Source organism: Entelurus aequoreus, linkage group LG01 (assembly GCF_033978785.1).
Source record: "Entelurus aequoreus isolate RoL-2023_Sb linkage group LG01, RoL_Eaeq_v1.1, whole genome shotgun sequence".
Lineage (NCBI taxonomy): Eukaryota > Metazoa > Chordata > Actinopteri > Syngnathiformes > Syngnathidae > Entelurus > Entelurus aequoreus.
The window spans coordinates 87,974,801-87,992,123 of record NC_084731.1 but is presented as its reverse complement, the minus strand read 5'-3'; the positions used below and the strand labels follow the sequence as shown (position 1 = coordinate 87,992,123).

General features: G+C 36.9%; 1 protein-coding gene across 1 annotated transcript; it reads left to right on the top strand.

Moving 5' to 3' along the window:
- Positions 1-3,567: 3,567 nt before the first annotated feature.
- si:dkey-1h24.6 (T-cell-specific surface glycoprotein CD28) lies at positions 3,568-14,652 on the top strand. The gene is made up of 4 exons (XM_062060731.1): positions 3,568-3,719; positions 9,853-10,179; positions 10,249-10,376; positions 12,518-14,652. Exons 1-4 carry the CDS (start codon positions 3,617-3,619, stop codon positions 12,620-12,622), a joined length of 663 nt encoding a protein of 220 aa, XP_061916715.1. The 5' UTR covers positions 3,568-3,616; the 3' UTR covers positions 12,623-14,652.
- Positions 14,653-17,323: the final 2,671 nt, after the last annotated feature.

The window sequence follows — 17,323 nt, the reverse complement described above, 5'->3', positions numbered from 1 at the left end:
TTTCAATTTACAAATACAACAGTTTTAAAGGACCTGTACGTATTATCAACGTTGTATCAATATCCCGTGCCTGCCAGGAACATATCTAGACTAGAACATATCAAGGCAACCACATTTAAAAAACGTTTATTTTATTTATTTTTTTACATAAAAGTGCCAACAAATTCAGTATAAAAGTAGCCAGAATATGAATTCATATAATCATATAACCGATTATAAATATGTCAAGTTTTCCTTTACTTGAGCGTGTAAAGTAGAATTTAGCCGATTCAAGTATCCTCAGTGGGTTATATTGTCATGATGATGTTATTATTAGTGCCTCTACTGTCTTCAAAACCTAGTGACACTCCTCTTTCTAACTTTAATCGAGGGTCCTTGAACGCACCAACGTTATATACAATACGATGCTTTACATCAATATCTCCTATATACTGCAATATTGCACATTGAACATGGTAATTGGGATTTGTTATACATTGTATATATTATATAAAATTATAATATGATGTATCAGTATATATTATACACTGTATATGTAATATGTAAATATTACGTATGTTATATTTTATATTGCTACTATGGTACATGTTTAGTCTATTTTATACCTGCATTATCTTTTCCATCCTTTGAAACTGAGCTACTGTGTGGAACAATTTCCTTTGTGGATCAATAAAGTTTGCCTGAGTCTATGCTACACTATTATTATTATTTTTTTTTTTTTGTTACTTCTGATATGGCTTTACCACGGTTTACTTGCTTATTTATTTATTTATTTATTTATTTTGTGACTTTTTATTTTGTATTGTTTTGCATCTGATCAACTTCTGTGAGTGTCCTTTTCTTTTTTAAGTGTGAACGGTGGAGAGGTCCTCGAGAGGTGATCTTGGGATCACTCCCTGAGGATCCTTGATGCCGAGGAATATTCATCCATCTTGCTATGGTCTGGATAGCCTGCTGATCCTGAGCCAGAGCAGGATGGATGGATATATATATGTACAATATCTGGGTATTTTTTCTAATAATGTTTATACTGTAAACCTTGAGTTGTTAAAGTTTAAGTGCACCTCTCTCCTCAAGTGTGCATGTGAGTGTGTATGAGTGGATGTGTGATTGTATGAAGGCTTTGCGTGAGCAAAGTATGACTGTTAAATGTGATTTTAACTGTAAAATTCAATACAAATATTTGCAAAAAAATAAAAAAAATAAAATAAAGTTTGCCTAAGTCTATGCTGCTGCATATAGATGTATTATCCAAATCCATTGCTATTATTTATAAAGTAAGACACGTGCTGAATAAGAAATGGCTGCATATGTAGTAGTATTATTTTATTTTTCCATATCTAACATATTGTGTTGAAGTTTGGGGAAATGTTTATAAAAACAAACAGACCCAATAATTAAACTTCAAAAAAGGGTGTTTAGAATAATACACAAAGTGTGCTACTATGAACCTACCAAGCCATTATTCATAAGTTCTGATGTGTTAAAATTTTCAGATAGTGTTTTTAAAAACAATGGAAATTTTTACAATTTTCGAGTAAAGAAATACAGCCTTCCAGCTTGTATTCTTAGGTTATTTAAATTAAGAGGAGAAAACTATAATTCGCGAGGATATTGATTTTTGAAATATGTAAAGTAAGAACGGATATAAAATACAAATGTATTTCAGTTTTAGGAGTTAAATGGTTGAACAAGCTCAATGATGAGATGAAGACATGTAGTTCTCTGTTAAGTTTTAAGAAAGCCTTGAAAGGTGAAATAATGGAAAATTCTAAAATATGGCAACGATTACTTTCATCCCATTGATTTTTTGAACGTTGATGTTCCAGGCAATCAAATTTTCAGAGAATGTATAGGATAGGCAAATATAAGCCTTGGCTTCAAGCCTATTCCTTTTTCGGTCATTCTTTCTCTTTTTGTGTGTGTATTGTGTATGATTGTTAATATGTGCTAAATTGCAAAAACACAAAATTGATCACACAAAATGGTTGATTATATGACCGAAAAAAACTCATTTCATTCATTATGTGTGAACGTGAGTGTGAATGTTGTCTGTCTTTCTGTGTTGGCCCTGCGATGAGGTGGCGACTTGTCCAGGGTGTACCCCGCCTTCTGCCCGAATGCAGCTGAGATAGGCTCCAGCACCCCCGCGACCCTGAAAGGGACAAGCGGTAGAAAATGGATAGATGGATGGATATTTTTGCCCTTCTTGTACAACCTCATCATTGTTCGCTGTGTGTACGTGCTTAAAGGTGAGCTTTGATGACTTTGTGACGTCTGTGTTGAGTGAAGCTAGTTTGCGCTCTCCAGGTGGACCGAACCATTATTAATTTTTGATAGGGGATGTAGGTAGTAGTCTTAGACATTTGTAATTTGATTCAACCAATCTTATTATTAAACTTTCAACTAGAGATGTCCGATAATATCGGCACTCCGATATTATCGGCCGATAAATGCTTTAAAATGTAATATCGGAAATGATCGGTATCAGTTTCAAAACTATCGGTATCAGTTTCAAAAAGTAAAATTTATGACCTTTTAAAACGCCGCTGTGTACACGGACGTAGGGAGAAGCACAGAGCGCCAATAAACCTTAAAGGCACTGCCTTTGCGTGCCGGCCCAGTCACATAATATCTACGGCTTTTCACACACACAAGTGAATGCAATTCATACTTGGTCAACAGCCATACAGGTCACACTGAGGGTGACCGTATAAACAACTTTAACACTGTTACAAATATGCGCCACACTGTGAACCCACACTAAACAAGAATGACAAACACATTTCGGGAGAACATCCGCACCGTAACACAACATAAACACAACAGAACAAATACCCAGAACCCCTTGCAGCACTAACTCTTCCGGGACGCTACAATATACACCCCCGCTACCCTCTACCCCTCCGCCCCCACCTCAACCTCCTCATGCTCTTAGCATGTCCCAAATTCCAAGCTGCTGTTTTGAGGCATGTTAAAAAAAATAATGCACTTTGTGACTTCAATAATAAATATGGCAGTGCCATGTTGGCATTTTTTTCCATAACTTGCGTTGATTTATTTTGGAAAACCTTGTTACATTGTTTAATGCATCACAACAAAATTAGGCATATTAATGTGTTAATTCCACGACTGTATATATCGGTGTCGGTTGATATCGGAATCGTTAATTAAGAGTTGGACAATATTGGAATATCGGATATCGGCAATAACGCCATCATCGGACATCTCTACTTTCAGCGCTATATTTTTAAATTATTTTTTTGAAGTCGTTTTTGGCAATTTACAGATTTAAATGGCAGGAAAAAAACCTGTCCACCTTTGCAAAATCCCAAGGCCCCCCTCGTGCTTGGGACCTGGTGTGAGTGACGAATGTCATAGTTTGAGGAAAAGCCAGTGCTGTGTCGTCATCTAGTGGCTCAGACCAATCAGTAGCTTCTCCACCTGGCACGAGCCAGTGGGGGCTATGACGTTTTCAAAAGTGAGAGAGAGAGAGAGAGCGGAAACTTGAGCAAAGCAGGGGCCCGCAGTCACCGGATGTCTGCCAACACCTCTGCCTGATAGAATAAGAATACATACTATGTAGCAGCAGGAGGAAACTAGTGTACTGCACATAATGTCACCTTATCAATTTAAGATGAGTGTCTGGGTGTTTGTCATCTTCCTAGTATCTGAGATCCCTCCAACTACCCCGGCACAGAGTAACTGTCCCTGCAAATGTAAGTACTGGATTTTATTGTACCAAATAAGAATGCTGGAAATAAAATCATTTCGACTATTTACGCATCATCAAAACATCTTTCAATATTCAACTGAAGCTTCTGGCGTTGGCTTGAACTTTAATTGTCCAACTCTTTGCTGTGACGAGTAATCCCATCATATGGATGCTTGTCACACACTATGCGGTTATGGTATTCATTATTTCAAACATGCATACAGTTACAATATGGTACATCACATATTTACAGTTTCTCATTACAACATGCCTGAAAAGGAGTAAGAAGAAGCAGAGCTTATTAATTAATCCTACCCCATTTCTGTTTCATAGCAATGTCTTACACCAGGGGTGTCCAAACTTTTTCCACTGAGGGCCGCACACGGAAAAATTAAAGCCTGCGGGGGCCATTTTGATAGTTTTCATTTTCAAAACATAACAAAATATATGGATTTTTTTTTACCTTTAGGGCTCCCGGGGACCATAAAGGGTCTAAGTCATTAAAATGTTAAAAACAAGTCAGATTATTTTTTTTATTTAACGCTTACAGTAAATCTCTACAGTATATCAACTTCAGGTTGATATAAAATTTAAAAAACCAAAAAGGTTTTATGCCTTTTCTGCTAAGACAACTTTGTTTTTTATAATAAAACTGAAATATGCAGTATTTCCCCCACTGCCCAAAACCTTCAGAAAGCAATGTTTGATGTGAAGTAATTAGAGCCTTAAAAACATCAATAATGCAAGACACCATTGATATTAATTCATTGTTATTTTTGAGTAATCACAGTGAAAGGTAAATAAAATCCCATTAAATATATTTAGGACCTAAAAGGTGCCCCACTCATAAAGTGATACATTTGTATTAGTTTTTTTTTTACTTTCAACACTTAAGTTACGAGATCAACTTCAGATATATCTGTCGATTTTACGTTTGAACTATTATTTTGTTTGTTTTATGTAGGGATGTCCGATAATGGCTTTTTGCCGATATCCGATATTCCGATGTTGTCCAACTCTTTAATTACCGATACCGATATCAACCGATACCGATATCAACCGATATATGCAGTCATGGAATTAACACATTATGCCTAATTTGGACAACCATGTATGGTGAAGATAAGGTACTTTTAAAAAATAAAATAAATAAATAAGATAACTAAATTAAAAACATTTTCTTGAATAAAAAAGAAAGTAAAACAATATAAAAACAGTTACATAGAAACTAGTAATGAATGAAAATGAGTAAAATTAACTGTTAAAGGTTAGTACTATTAGTGGACCAGCAGCATGCACAATCATGTGTGCTTACAGACTGTATCCCTTGCAGACTGTATTGATATATATTGATATATAATGTAGGAACCAGAATATTGATAACAGAAAGAAATGGGGGGAGGGAGGTTTTTTGGGTTGGTGCACTAATTGTAAGTGTATCTTGTGTTTTTTATGTTGATTTAATTAAAAAAAAACAAAAAAAAAACAAAAAAAAACGATACAGATAATTAAAAAAACGATACCGATAATTTCCGATATTACATTTTAACGCATTTATCGGCCGATAATATCGGCAGGCCGATATTATCGGACATCCCTAGTTTTATGCTCTTTTGTCAAAGAAAACGATGTTTTTGTATGGCAACCACACAATATATGCAATATTTTCCACATAAAACATTTTAAAGTGAAATATTTGAAATAATTGGAGCCTTGAATAGGTCAATAATTCATTATTGACTTTTTTTTTTTTTTTGAGCAATGGCAAAAAAAATAAAATAAAGATAGACAAAAGAAAAAAAAAACAGCCTGCATGGCAGCTTTGTGTCAACATTGCAACTTTTTCTAGTCAGATTTCACCTCATTCCACTTTTTTTTAATGTTTTTTCTTTTTTCTGCAATAGCATTTCCAGAATGTGTGGCGGGCCGCGCTTTGGACACCCCTGTCTTACATTTTTTTGTTAACATCCTTGGCTCTATCTGTAACACAATTAAGGTTTCCATGAATATAAGTTGTGATTCACATAATATGATGAGTAAAGTCTCATTTTTCAATAAGGTTCAAAATGTATTATTCCTTGTTCTTTGTAAATACTCTGAGTTTGAACAGTTTCTCAAACAGGATCATATAAGTACTTGTTTTTTGGCTTAATCCATTCCTTAATTTATATTCACATACTGATATACTAAAGGTTTTAAGTATTGTACGTGCCTACACTTTGTATAAGTTGGATTTTTCCAAAGATGATATTTCTCCATTTTTGTTGAGAAGAATTGTTGTACATTTTGGGGTAGCAGGTTATAGTTTGCTTTGTGCATAATTTCATTTGTTTACAAATGTTTCAAATCATTGAATTTCAACATTTTTGATTCAATAAATAAAAGGTTGGCATGTCCGGCATTATGTATTATTGTAACTGATCTCATTTGTAACACAGTGAATGAAGTGTACTTTTATAAAGGGTGTCAAAAAATATATATATTCTCAAAAAAATATGATTCTTTTTTCTTTTCTTTGTCCTGTCCAGCTACTTAGGCAAATCATATTGTTGATGTAGATGCCCATATCGGCTGTACAAATTTACTTCACAAAAAAGAAGTGTGGGATACTTCTTTTGTTGCCTTATTTGTATTTGACTTTATCAAATGTATTTATATTATTATTTGGTGCAGCAGGAGGGGATATAAAGAGAAAATAAGGAGGAGAGGGGGAAATTGCGGGGACAAGAGGGGTATAAGACAGAGAGACAACAACAGCCATCACAACAATAAAAACAACAACAGAACATCAGCAAATAGTATATGTACCAATATGATGGTAAAAGTGATAGCAAAGAAGCAGTTGGTGAAATAAATGTTAACACAGAAATGACAATGAACATTATTACGCTACAAATGGAGCAATACAAATACTAATAGAAATAGCACTATTGATAACTAATAATAACAATTACCTATATTATCAACAATACAATTGTCTCAAATGCAACAATACATATAGGTAATGATAATTTGAAATACAAAAGAAAGCAGCTAAATGGAGGGGAAGAAAGAGAAGCCAACTATATTAACCTTGTAGATTGTTATAGTAATAATAGGTTAAGCCTTGTCAGTGTGCCATGTGTAACCCAGTTTCCCCTGGGGGGCAACAAAGTTAATATATGTTTGATGAAACTTGACTATGCATGAGTGTATGTATGTATATGTACAGTATGTGTATATGTATGTTTGTATGATTCTTAATTGATTAAAAAAAATAAAAAATATATTTTTTCTATTTAAAAACAAAACAAAACACCAAAATAATTCTAAATCTGTTACGTCCAGCCACTCAGGCATATCATGTTGATGTGGATGATCATATCTGCTGTACAGATTTACTTTAGAAAAGAGAAGTGTGTGATACTTCTCTTGTTGCCTTATTTGTGTTTCACTTTATTTCGGGTAGAATTTGATTAAACAAAACCAGTTTTCTTTTAAGTAATATATAGAAATGTATCACATCTGTGTATCTATTTTAGGGAGGAATGTAGTTAATCATAGAACTAGCGCCCTGTTGCCGGTGGGGCGGGGGCGGTCTTCCCGTCCGGTTGCGGGGGGTCTCCGGGCCCCTCGGGCGGGGCGTCCCGCCTTTCTGTCCATGTGGGGTGTGGTCTCTCGCTGGGTTGGGGTCTGGCTGCCCCCTGCTTTTCTCGTGCCTTGTCCTCTGCCGGGTGCGTCTGTCTGCGGCCTGCTGCTGGCCCTTGTGGGCGGCGCGGTGGGCCAGGCTCTGGGGTTCCTGTCGCTGTCCGGCTTGGCTGCGTGGGGGCGGTGGCCCCTGGTTCCCTGGGCACCACACCTACTGTTTGTGGGATGGGCTCTCGGGGAGGCTGGGGCCGTACTCTGGCTCCCGCACACACTGGGAGTCAAATGTATTGTACATGCAAATTCACATATACTCACACACATACATACAGACATACATAGGTACCTACGCTCCCACATACATATACAAATAAATACAGTACATATTTACACACTCAAAGTTCGTACATCCACACGCACATTCATTATACAAACATACTGTATACACATACTGTACATATACATTCACTGTAAAAACATACATATACACATACTGTACAAACACACACATACATATACTGTACATATACAAGTACATATGCACAAATACACTCATGCACATAATCACATTTCATCAAACATATATTAACGTTGTTGCCCTAGGGTAAACTGGGTATAACACATGGCACACTGACAAAGCTTAACCTATTGTTACTATAACAATCTACAAGGTTAATGTAGGTTGCTTCTCTTTCTTCCCCTCCATTTTTCTGCATTCTTTCGTATCTCAAGTTATCATTACGTATATGTATTGTTGCATTTGAACAATTGTATTGTTGATAATAAAGGTAAAGTATTGGTATTGTTTGTTATCAATAGCACTATTTCTATTGGTATTCATATTGCTCCATTTTTAGTGTAATAATGCTCATTGTCATTTCTGTATTTTTTATTTCATTTTCGCTAACTGCTTATTTGCTATTACTTTTACCATCATATTTGTACATGTCGTATTTGCTGATGTTGCTCTGTTGTTGTTGTGTTTGCTGTTGTTTTTGTCTCTCTGTCTAATCCCCCTCTTGTCCCCACAATTCCCCCCTCTGTCTTCCTTTTTCTCTCTTTCTATCCCCTCCTGCTCCGGCCCGGCTGCACCAAATGATAATATAAATACATTTAATAAAGTCAAAATACAAGTAAGGCAACAAGAGAAGTATCCTACACTTCTCTTTTGTAAAGTAAATCTGAACAGCCGATATGGGCATCTACATCTGCTATATGATTTGCCCGAGAAGCTGGGCAGGACATTATTTAAAAAAAAAAAAAAAAAAAAAAAAGTATCAAAAGCCTTAAGTTATAGATTTGAACGAATACAATTTGCAAAAAATGCCGGCATAAACGTTAGCATGCTAACATAAAAGAAGTTAGCATACCTCTGAAAAGGCGCCAAGTATCAAAATCCACAATTTTTAAGGTTAAACATACAAAATTAGCAAAAATTCTGAAATTTTTCACTGACCATATAACCTTTCAGGTAACCATCGCCTGTTAAAGTAAAGGAGCGTGTGCAGTCAAAACAAATTGGGTGAATTATCACTAACAATCATCAATTATAAATTGAATATTTTCATAGCTAGAACTTTAAAATAAATACATATTTACAACCTTCTAAATATGTTGTTGACATTATGAGAGCCCTCTAGACATGAAATAAAACCCACATAGTCACCTTTACACTCCTATACACAAATATAGAGATGAGGGTCTTTAATTTGACCTGCTGTTGTAAACTGTCTCAAAGTGTTAACATGTGCTCAATGTTTCCTTACCATTATTGCTATGTTGTCTATTACCATTGTTGGTATATTCATTATTCCTACATTTTTGATACAAATTATTGTTACAGTGTAATAATTATTGTTACCTGTGGTAATGCCACTATGATACAACATCTGCATTATAATCCTTGAACAAAGTAAGAGTGAAACTCATGTGAATAACCACTGAATGGAGAACTGGGGGTGGGATTAAATCAGTTATTTTCTTCCCACTCTCTTTCAGGCAAAACTGGACAATCATGCATTACATACTATACATTACCTTTTGCACTATATTAATTTATATTATTATGTGTTGTCAACTTTGTACTTTTTTATGTCATTGCCTGAAAAAAAAAAAAAAAAAATATATATATATATATATATATATATATATATATTAATGCTGACCGAGACTGAGCCAATCAGTGACCACGATAATGAACAGCGTGCTCTGATTGGTTTAGTGCAGTATATATTTTTTTATATTAAAGTTTAATCTACACACAAAATGCTAAAAAATCAAATAAAATCTGCCCTAGAGTAAAGCGACAAATGAAGCGAAATGCGGCAATGGAAAATTAATACATTACTTTGTCAGTTATAGGTTGTATCATTTCTTCAGATTGTTGTGTTGCAAAATTGTTGTCGATTAAAAATAATTAATAAAAATATTAATAATAATAATAATTAATTAAACAGTCCCCTCTCACCTGAGGCGTCAAACGATCTGAGGTCATGAATCCCTTTTCTCGCCAGATGAGCTAAAAGCGGTCTGTTCGCACGGCCCGGCCACTGTGTTCGTCCCGTGTCCAAAAATAACCGGCGAGGACGTGACCTTCTGGCTTCTAAAGGACGAGCGAGAAATTTGCAAACGTAAGTGCAGCTACACCAAAGACGTCCTGGAGTGTGAGCCAAACCCCGAATGCAGCTTGGCGCTGCGGGAGGCCAATGAATCAGTCAGCTTCATCCTCACTGGAGACCCGGCCAGGACCAGTGGACTGTACATGTGTGAGGGTATGGTCACATTCCCGCCTCCCTTCAAGATGGAGACGAGTGCAATGAGAATATTGGTGCATGTGGAGGGTAAGCATCAGAAAGACACATTAAATACAGTATATTATTATATATACAGTATTCCGCATGTTCTGCTAGGTCGTCAGTGCCAGGACAGCCCCGCTAAAACACATCTGAGCAATGAGCTCCTCTGGATTTTGATCGCTGTGCTTGGGATTCTTTGCGTCTACAGCGTCACCATCACCACCATTGCTGGGGTCAAGTGGGTAAGAATAAGAATATGTTAATATTATTTTTTCTGAAACCTTCGAAACGGATTACGGTGGAACCTCGATTGACGAACCCCTGTATTTGCCAACTTACGAAATGTGCCTCTCTGTGCGGACGCTTCATTTATTTTTGTGTGCCGCCGTTTCGGGGACGTCACTTCCTGTGCAGTACAGTACTTACAGGGCGCGTCACATCCTGTTTACGCAGTCCATTACTCGGTCGCCACTTCCCAGTGCTTAAGCGTGGGTTTCTTTTCTCGCCATTCACCTCGTTTTGTCTATTTGCTTATACAACATGGGTCCAAACCCCCCCCCTACCCAACAAACCAGCCTGGAAAGAAGGAGGGAATCGCTGTGGACTTAGACTTAGAAAGGAGATGGAACCCATACACATGCCCCTTTCCTCTCGCTGCCTGCCCTCCCGTCTCCGCCTTATGTCTCTGCCGTCGTCATCTACGGTTCGCTGACAGCAAGTTAAAAGGAGTTTTCGTTTTTAAAATTATTGTTGCAACATGGTTGTTAACGTTTTCAAAAGCAGCAAATGGACTTTTGGGTGTGTGCGGGTGTTGACAGTTGAGCTTTCTGTTGTTGTTGTGTTATTTTGATAGTGAGATTGTTGATCCATTACCCCCTTGTTATTCATCCATTAATTTTCTACCGCTTTTCCCTCTCGAGGTTGCGGGGGTGGCTGGAGGCTACCCCAGCTGCATTCGGGACAAGTCGCCACCTCATCGCAGGGCCACCACAGATTGTGGAACGGGGTTTTATATATATATATATATATATATATATATATATATATATATATATATATATATATATATATATATATATATACAGTATATTAGAGATGTCCGATAATGGCTTTTTTTCCGATATCCGATGTTCTGATTTTGTCCAACTCTTAATTACCGATTCCGATATCAACCGATACCGATACATACAGTCGTAAAATTAACACATTATTATGCCTAATTTTGTTGTGATGCCCCTGCTGGATGTATAAAACAATGTAACAAGGTTTTCCAAAATAAATCAACTCAAGTTATGGAAAAAAATGCCATATTTATTATTGAGGTCACAAAGTGCATTATTTTTTTTAACATGCCTCAAAACAGCAGCTTGGAATTTGGGACATGAGAGCATGAAGAGGTTGAGGTGGGCGGGGTTGGGGGGGGGCGGGGTTGAGGTTGGGGGGGTAGGGGGTAGCGGGGGTGTATATTGTAGCATCCCGGAAGAGTTAGTGCTGCAAGGGGTTCTGGGTATTTGGTCTGTTGTGTTTATGTTGTGTTATGGTGCGGATGTTCTCCCGAAATGTGTTTGTCATTCTTGTTTGGTGTGGGTTCACAGTGTGGCGCATATTTGTAACAGTGTTAAAGTTGTTTATACGGTCACCCTCAGTGTGACTTGTGTGTGTGAAAAGCCGTTGATATTATGTGACTGGGTCGGCACGCAAAGGCAGTGCCTTTAAGGTTAATTGGCGCTCTGTACTTCTCCCTACGCCCGTGTACACAGCGGCGTTTTAAAAAGTCATAAATTTTACTTTTTGAAACAGATACCGATAATTTTGAAACCGATAATTTCCGATATTACATTTTAAAGCATTTATCGGCCGATATCAGCAGTCCGATATCGGACATCTCTAATTATATATATATATATATATATATATATATATATATATATATATATATATATATATATATATATATATATATATATATATATAAAACCGTTCCACCATGCTGCCCCCTTGTTATGTTTAATTATATAATAATTTATATATATACACACACACACACACACATTATAGTGTCTTCAAAGTGTGCATTCTTTTACTAAAATAGGGACTTTTGTCAAGGTTAGAACTCATTATTCATGTTTGCATTGTTGTTATGGGGAACTCTGCTTCACTTTACAAACTTTTCGATTTACGAACAATGTTCAAGAACCAATTATTTTCGTAAATCGAGGTTCCACTCTAGTTATGCAAATAAAAATTGAAGGATAAAGATTGTTGATTGTGAGCTCACAAATGCGGTTGTCGGTAAATGTTCACAAATATATATTTTTTTACCTTTTTTTGTAAGCTTTCATCTGGCCATTCATTTATGTTTTTGTTTTTTACATATTTGCAGGCCAACGCCAGGCGGGAACATGTCCACAATGTCTACTCTAACACAACAAGAACCAAAGTCAGCAACAAGAAAAACTATAGGAAACCCAAACCACAGCTTTTCTGAGAGTCGCCCTTTTAATTATAAGCTCTAGGGCAGGGGTGGGCAATTAATTTTTACCGGGGGCCGCATGAGCAACCCGAGCACTGCTGGAGGGCCACATCGACAATATTTCAATTAAATTTTGCTCAATATTATTTTTGATATATACCGTAAGATAAATAATAATAATAAATAATAATAGTAATACTTCAACATAGTGTGTGTAACAGCATTCCATGACTAATATAAATAAATTAACATTAATAATAAATGACAGTAAAATAAGCACACGTATGACTGAGGAGTCATAGTGTAACAATTAGCTACCTGCTGCCACCTACTGATATAGAAGAGTATAACATGGTTACTCTGCTGAGCTCTAGACAGTACAGACACTCAACAACGGCCCATTGTTTGCGGAATATAATTACTGGTGTGCAAAAAATATTTGTAACCCATTTAGGTGAAATTACATAATCTCCCACAGCACACCAGACACAGTGGTTGAAAAACACTGGGTTAGAGTACAGCACAAAGTTACGTACGCAGAAGCTTTGAAAGTGATAAACAATGAAAGGGGGAATAGGAAATAATTCCAAGGAATAACGGGGGAGAGGTAGTGAGTCCTAGAAATAGGGGGTAACCGGAAAAGGTAAATAAAGAGGTGATCGTGTTAGAGGGGGAACATTTTGTCACCTTTATAGCAGGACTGACGGAGGTTTAAAACATAAAGGATACAAATAGTTGTTAAAGCTGCAGCACATCATTTGGAGTTGAGTGGGCTTGCATGTGAAGAGGTGAGAAATTGCTGATTTCTTGATGTCTTTTGTATTGGTGGTCATGTTTTTTTTTCTTCTTCTAAAAGTAACCCTGGGCGATCAGAGCTCGTTTTATACATGTAGCGCTAAATTTGACCAGTAGAGTGCAATAACGCTGCACATTAGGTTTAATTGTGATGAGTCACATACCAGTACATCGTTTGCAATGTTTGTATGTAAATGTTTAATTTCAATATGTAGTTGTGTAAATGTGTTAACATGAAACCTTCCATTTCCCATCCATTCATTTTCTACCGCTTGTCCCTTTCGGGGTCACGGGAGATGCTGGAGCCTATCTCAGCTGCATTCGGGCGCGAGGCGGGGTACACCCTGGACAAGTCCCCACCTCATCACAGGGCCAACAGATAGACAGACAACATTCACACTCACATTCACACACTAGGGCCAATTTAGTATTGCCAATCAATTTATCCTCAGGTGCATGTTTTTGGAGGTGGGAAGGAGCCGGATTACCCGGAAGGAACCCACGCAGTCACGGGGAGAACATGCAAACTCCACACAGAAAGATCTGGAGCCCGGGATTGAACTCAGGACCTTCGTATTGCGAGGCACATGCACTAAACCCTGTGCCCACCGTGCTGCCTACCTTCCATTTTGTTCAAGTAAAATACACAATGGATGCTATACTTTTGTAATGTTTATATTTTCAGTCTTACGAGCCTAAAGGAAGGAATAAGTGTAAGAAATAACATTGAGGAAGGAAATTAATTTTTAAAGGAGCAACATCAATCCCCAACAAAACTTCTGGAGCTTCTATTTCTTCATGCCGTTAACTATCTGCACACGCTGGAAACGAGTAACGAGGGCAGAATAATGACTTTATTGACAGTGCAGTGTGAAAGACGATGTGTTTACTTTGTAATCAAGTAAAGTAAATCTCAAAGGAATATAACATGCGGAGGCACTTCAATGTCCAGCCCCCCAAGTCATTGGACTTTTGAAACTGTGGCCCCTCTTCATTATGTATGTGTACAAGCTAGTTTCATGAAACCCTTATTTTGTTACGATTTTTTGATGATTTAATTAAGGGATAAACAAATAAACGTTCACTGACTGAGGATAGAGCAGCACAGTTATTGTGAAGACAGGAACTGTGCGGTTGGTTTTACACGTTTGACAGCAAGTGTTTGGGAGAGAGAGTGTGTGAAATAAAAGTGTTGCTCGCGTTTCCTGCCTGGCGTTTTCTTTTTTTCATACTGAACACACAGCAGCCGTCGGTCCTCTCACAATCAAGTGACTAATGTGACGTCATAGCAGAGAATGATGATAGGTCTTGTTTATTTTTTTAAATGGGTCATATTATGACTTTTTGTACATGTAAAATAATTAGTTGTGGTCTAAAAGACATATCATGGTGGTTCTTTGGTCAAAATGTTGCATATATTAGGTTTTACAAACCATCGTAAAGCCGCTTTCTGACCGTCTCTTCAGGAAGCACCGTTTTGTGGGCGCTCTTATTTATGTGCCTCCACTTTGACAGCGTCTTCTCCCCGTCATCTTTGTGGTAGTTTTTAGTGCTTCCATATGGAGTCTACTGACAGATATAAGTTTAAACTATACACTACTTTGTAGTAGAAACGGCAACAGGGTAAGATACTTGTGCATGTACGAGCTAAGCCAGCTCCAGCTCGTGGTGCCCAAAACCAGACTTAAATCCAGGGGAGACAGGGCCTTCTCTGTGGTCGGCCCTAAGCTCTGGAACACTCTGCCCCTCCATGTTCAAACTGCTCCCACAGTGGAGTGTTTTAAGTCTCGTCTTAAGACCCACTTTTATTCTTTGGCTTTTAACACTACTTGAGTTGTGTGGTCCTCTGTTTTTTTTTAAATAAATTTTGATTTCTATTTACTGTTTTAATTGGTTTTACCCTTTAAAATCGTTAATATTAATTTTTATATTGTTTTTATATTAGTTTTATATCTATTTTTTGTTTTTATTCAGTCATTGGTGGAGTTAAGGATAATATTTGAATATTGTTTTTAATATTGTTGTGCAGCACTTTGGAAACATTATTGTTGTTTAAATGTGCTATATAAATAAAGTGGATTGGATTGATGTACGAGCTAGACTTCCCCACAACAAGAGAATAGAGAAAAAAAAAGGAACTTTTTGACTACAATGCTGGACTCACACAGAGACCTTTGGGCAAATGTCTACCATATATGGATAATTTGCTGACGTCACCGATTGGAAAAACGTCACGAATTGTGCAAATTCCAAGCAGCTTGTTTGGAGGAAGTAGGAAGGAAAGCAAGATTGTTTTATAAATATCTCTGCCGTGGTTCCATGCTTTGATTTCGCATTTTCAGGACTTATGCTGATCCTACATACACAAACACATGTAACAATAGGTAACAGAAGCCGCTTTTGCATAATAGGGCCCCTTTAATGCCTGGTGATCGACCGACATCCTCCTCCGAGATTGACAGGTAGCTCGCAAACGACGTAACTGACACCCCTGATTTGAAGCATGGGGCAAAAAGTAACGGCTTAGAGCTTGGAAATTACGATATCACAAACATTGTGAGGTAGACAAATAAGTAAATTCATATCAGTAGAGGTATAACTACTTAAAACACACAGCAAACAAAATGTAAATATTGATTTCAAAATAAAATGTACTCACCTCCATATTTCACAAGGGTCTTCTGGTGGCCCTGGAAGTGAGCTACAGAGCCGAACATACCCACCTCTCCTTGGGCAAAATGGACCAATGTACACATCTACAGTATGTTGGCCACTTGTGGTGTTTGTCTGTCACAAAACATTGTTGTTTTGCTCTGTAAGAGGAAAAATGTGCAAGTGTGGCATAGGAAAATCTCAAGAAAATAACCATGAACTGAAATGTCAATACACAATCACAATGGACAAATTTAAAATAATAAGTCCAGTTTTCTACAACGTAAGGTTATCAACATTGATATCCTTTCCAAGACACAACACAAATACTTTATTTTGTATCCACCTTTGTTACTTATTGTACAGGTATACCCTAAAAAGCCTTAACATAATAAATGCTAATGCATTTATACAAGTCTAATACAATAAATGAATGGTATTAATGTTAAACATTAAGCCTGTAGAGCCAGCCTCAATGCCATTTAAATATATATGCTTAATGGTGACCCCAGGGGTGCCTAAAATTGGGCCCGAAGGCCAAATTTAGCCCGCTAAGTCATTTCGTCTGGCCCAAAAAAATGGTGGTTTCCCAAATGTAATATTATATACTGGCAAAAAAATATGAGCAAAACGAGCCAAAAGAAAACGGTACTATGCTAATATGCTCACAATAATATGCTTACAGTTTGCATTAGTGAAATACCAAAATATAAACACAGAAATACCATTTGAATTAGCTAAAAGAGATAGCATGTTAATGTTAGCAAGCAAAAATGCATCAAGTACCGGTACGAAAATATATTAGTCTGATGAGTGTACCTGAAAAATGTGTTTAAAATGCTACAGTAGCATGGTAACATTAGCATGCATCAAGTACCAAATTATGAATGGTGTGTGTAAACTTACAAAATTATCTATAAAAAAAAAAAAAGAAGTTGGCACATTAAATATGTTTTAATTATAGTTGCTAAATTGCAATACAAATGTGCAATTCTTAATTAAAATGCATGATCGCAATACACTCAACAACCAAAATAACAACAATCATAAGTGGTTTGTTTATCAATCATATTTCTTCAAAGTTTGGATAAATAAAATTTAGTATACTCACAGGTGTTGTATGAACCATCTCGGATCCCGTTACAAATCCTGTGTCCACTCTCGCGTTGTCGTCACCACTGTAGGCATTCCCAAAAGGGGCGTAACATAAAGCGTCTCCAGGGTGCAGCTATTCTTTGTATTAAGTTTACTTGTGGTGAACGAAACTGT

Coding starts and splice junctions, on each gene's coding strand:
- si:dkey-1h24.6 (XM_062060731.1), top strand. CDS start 3,617: ATGTCACCTTATCAATTTAAGATGAGTGTCTGGGTGTTTGTCATCTTC. Junction 3,720..9,852: donor GAGTAACTGTCCCTGCAAAT/GTAAGTACTGGA, acceptor TTTTCTCGCCAG/ATGAGCTAAAAGCGGTCTGT. Junction 10,377..12,517: donor CCATTGCTGGGGTCAAGTGG/GTAAGAATAAGA, acceptor ACATATTTGCAG/GCCAACGCCAGGCGGGAACA.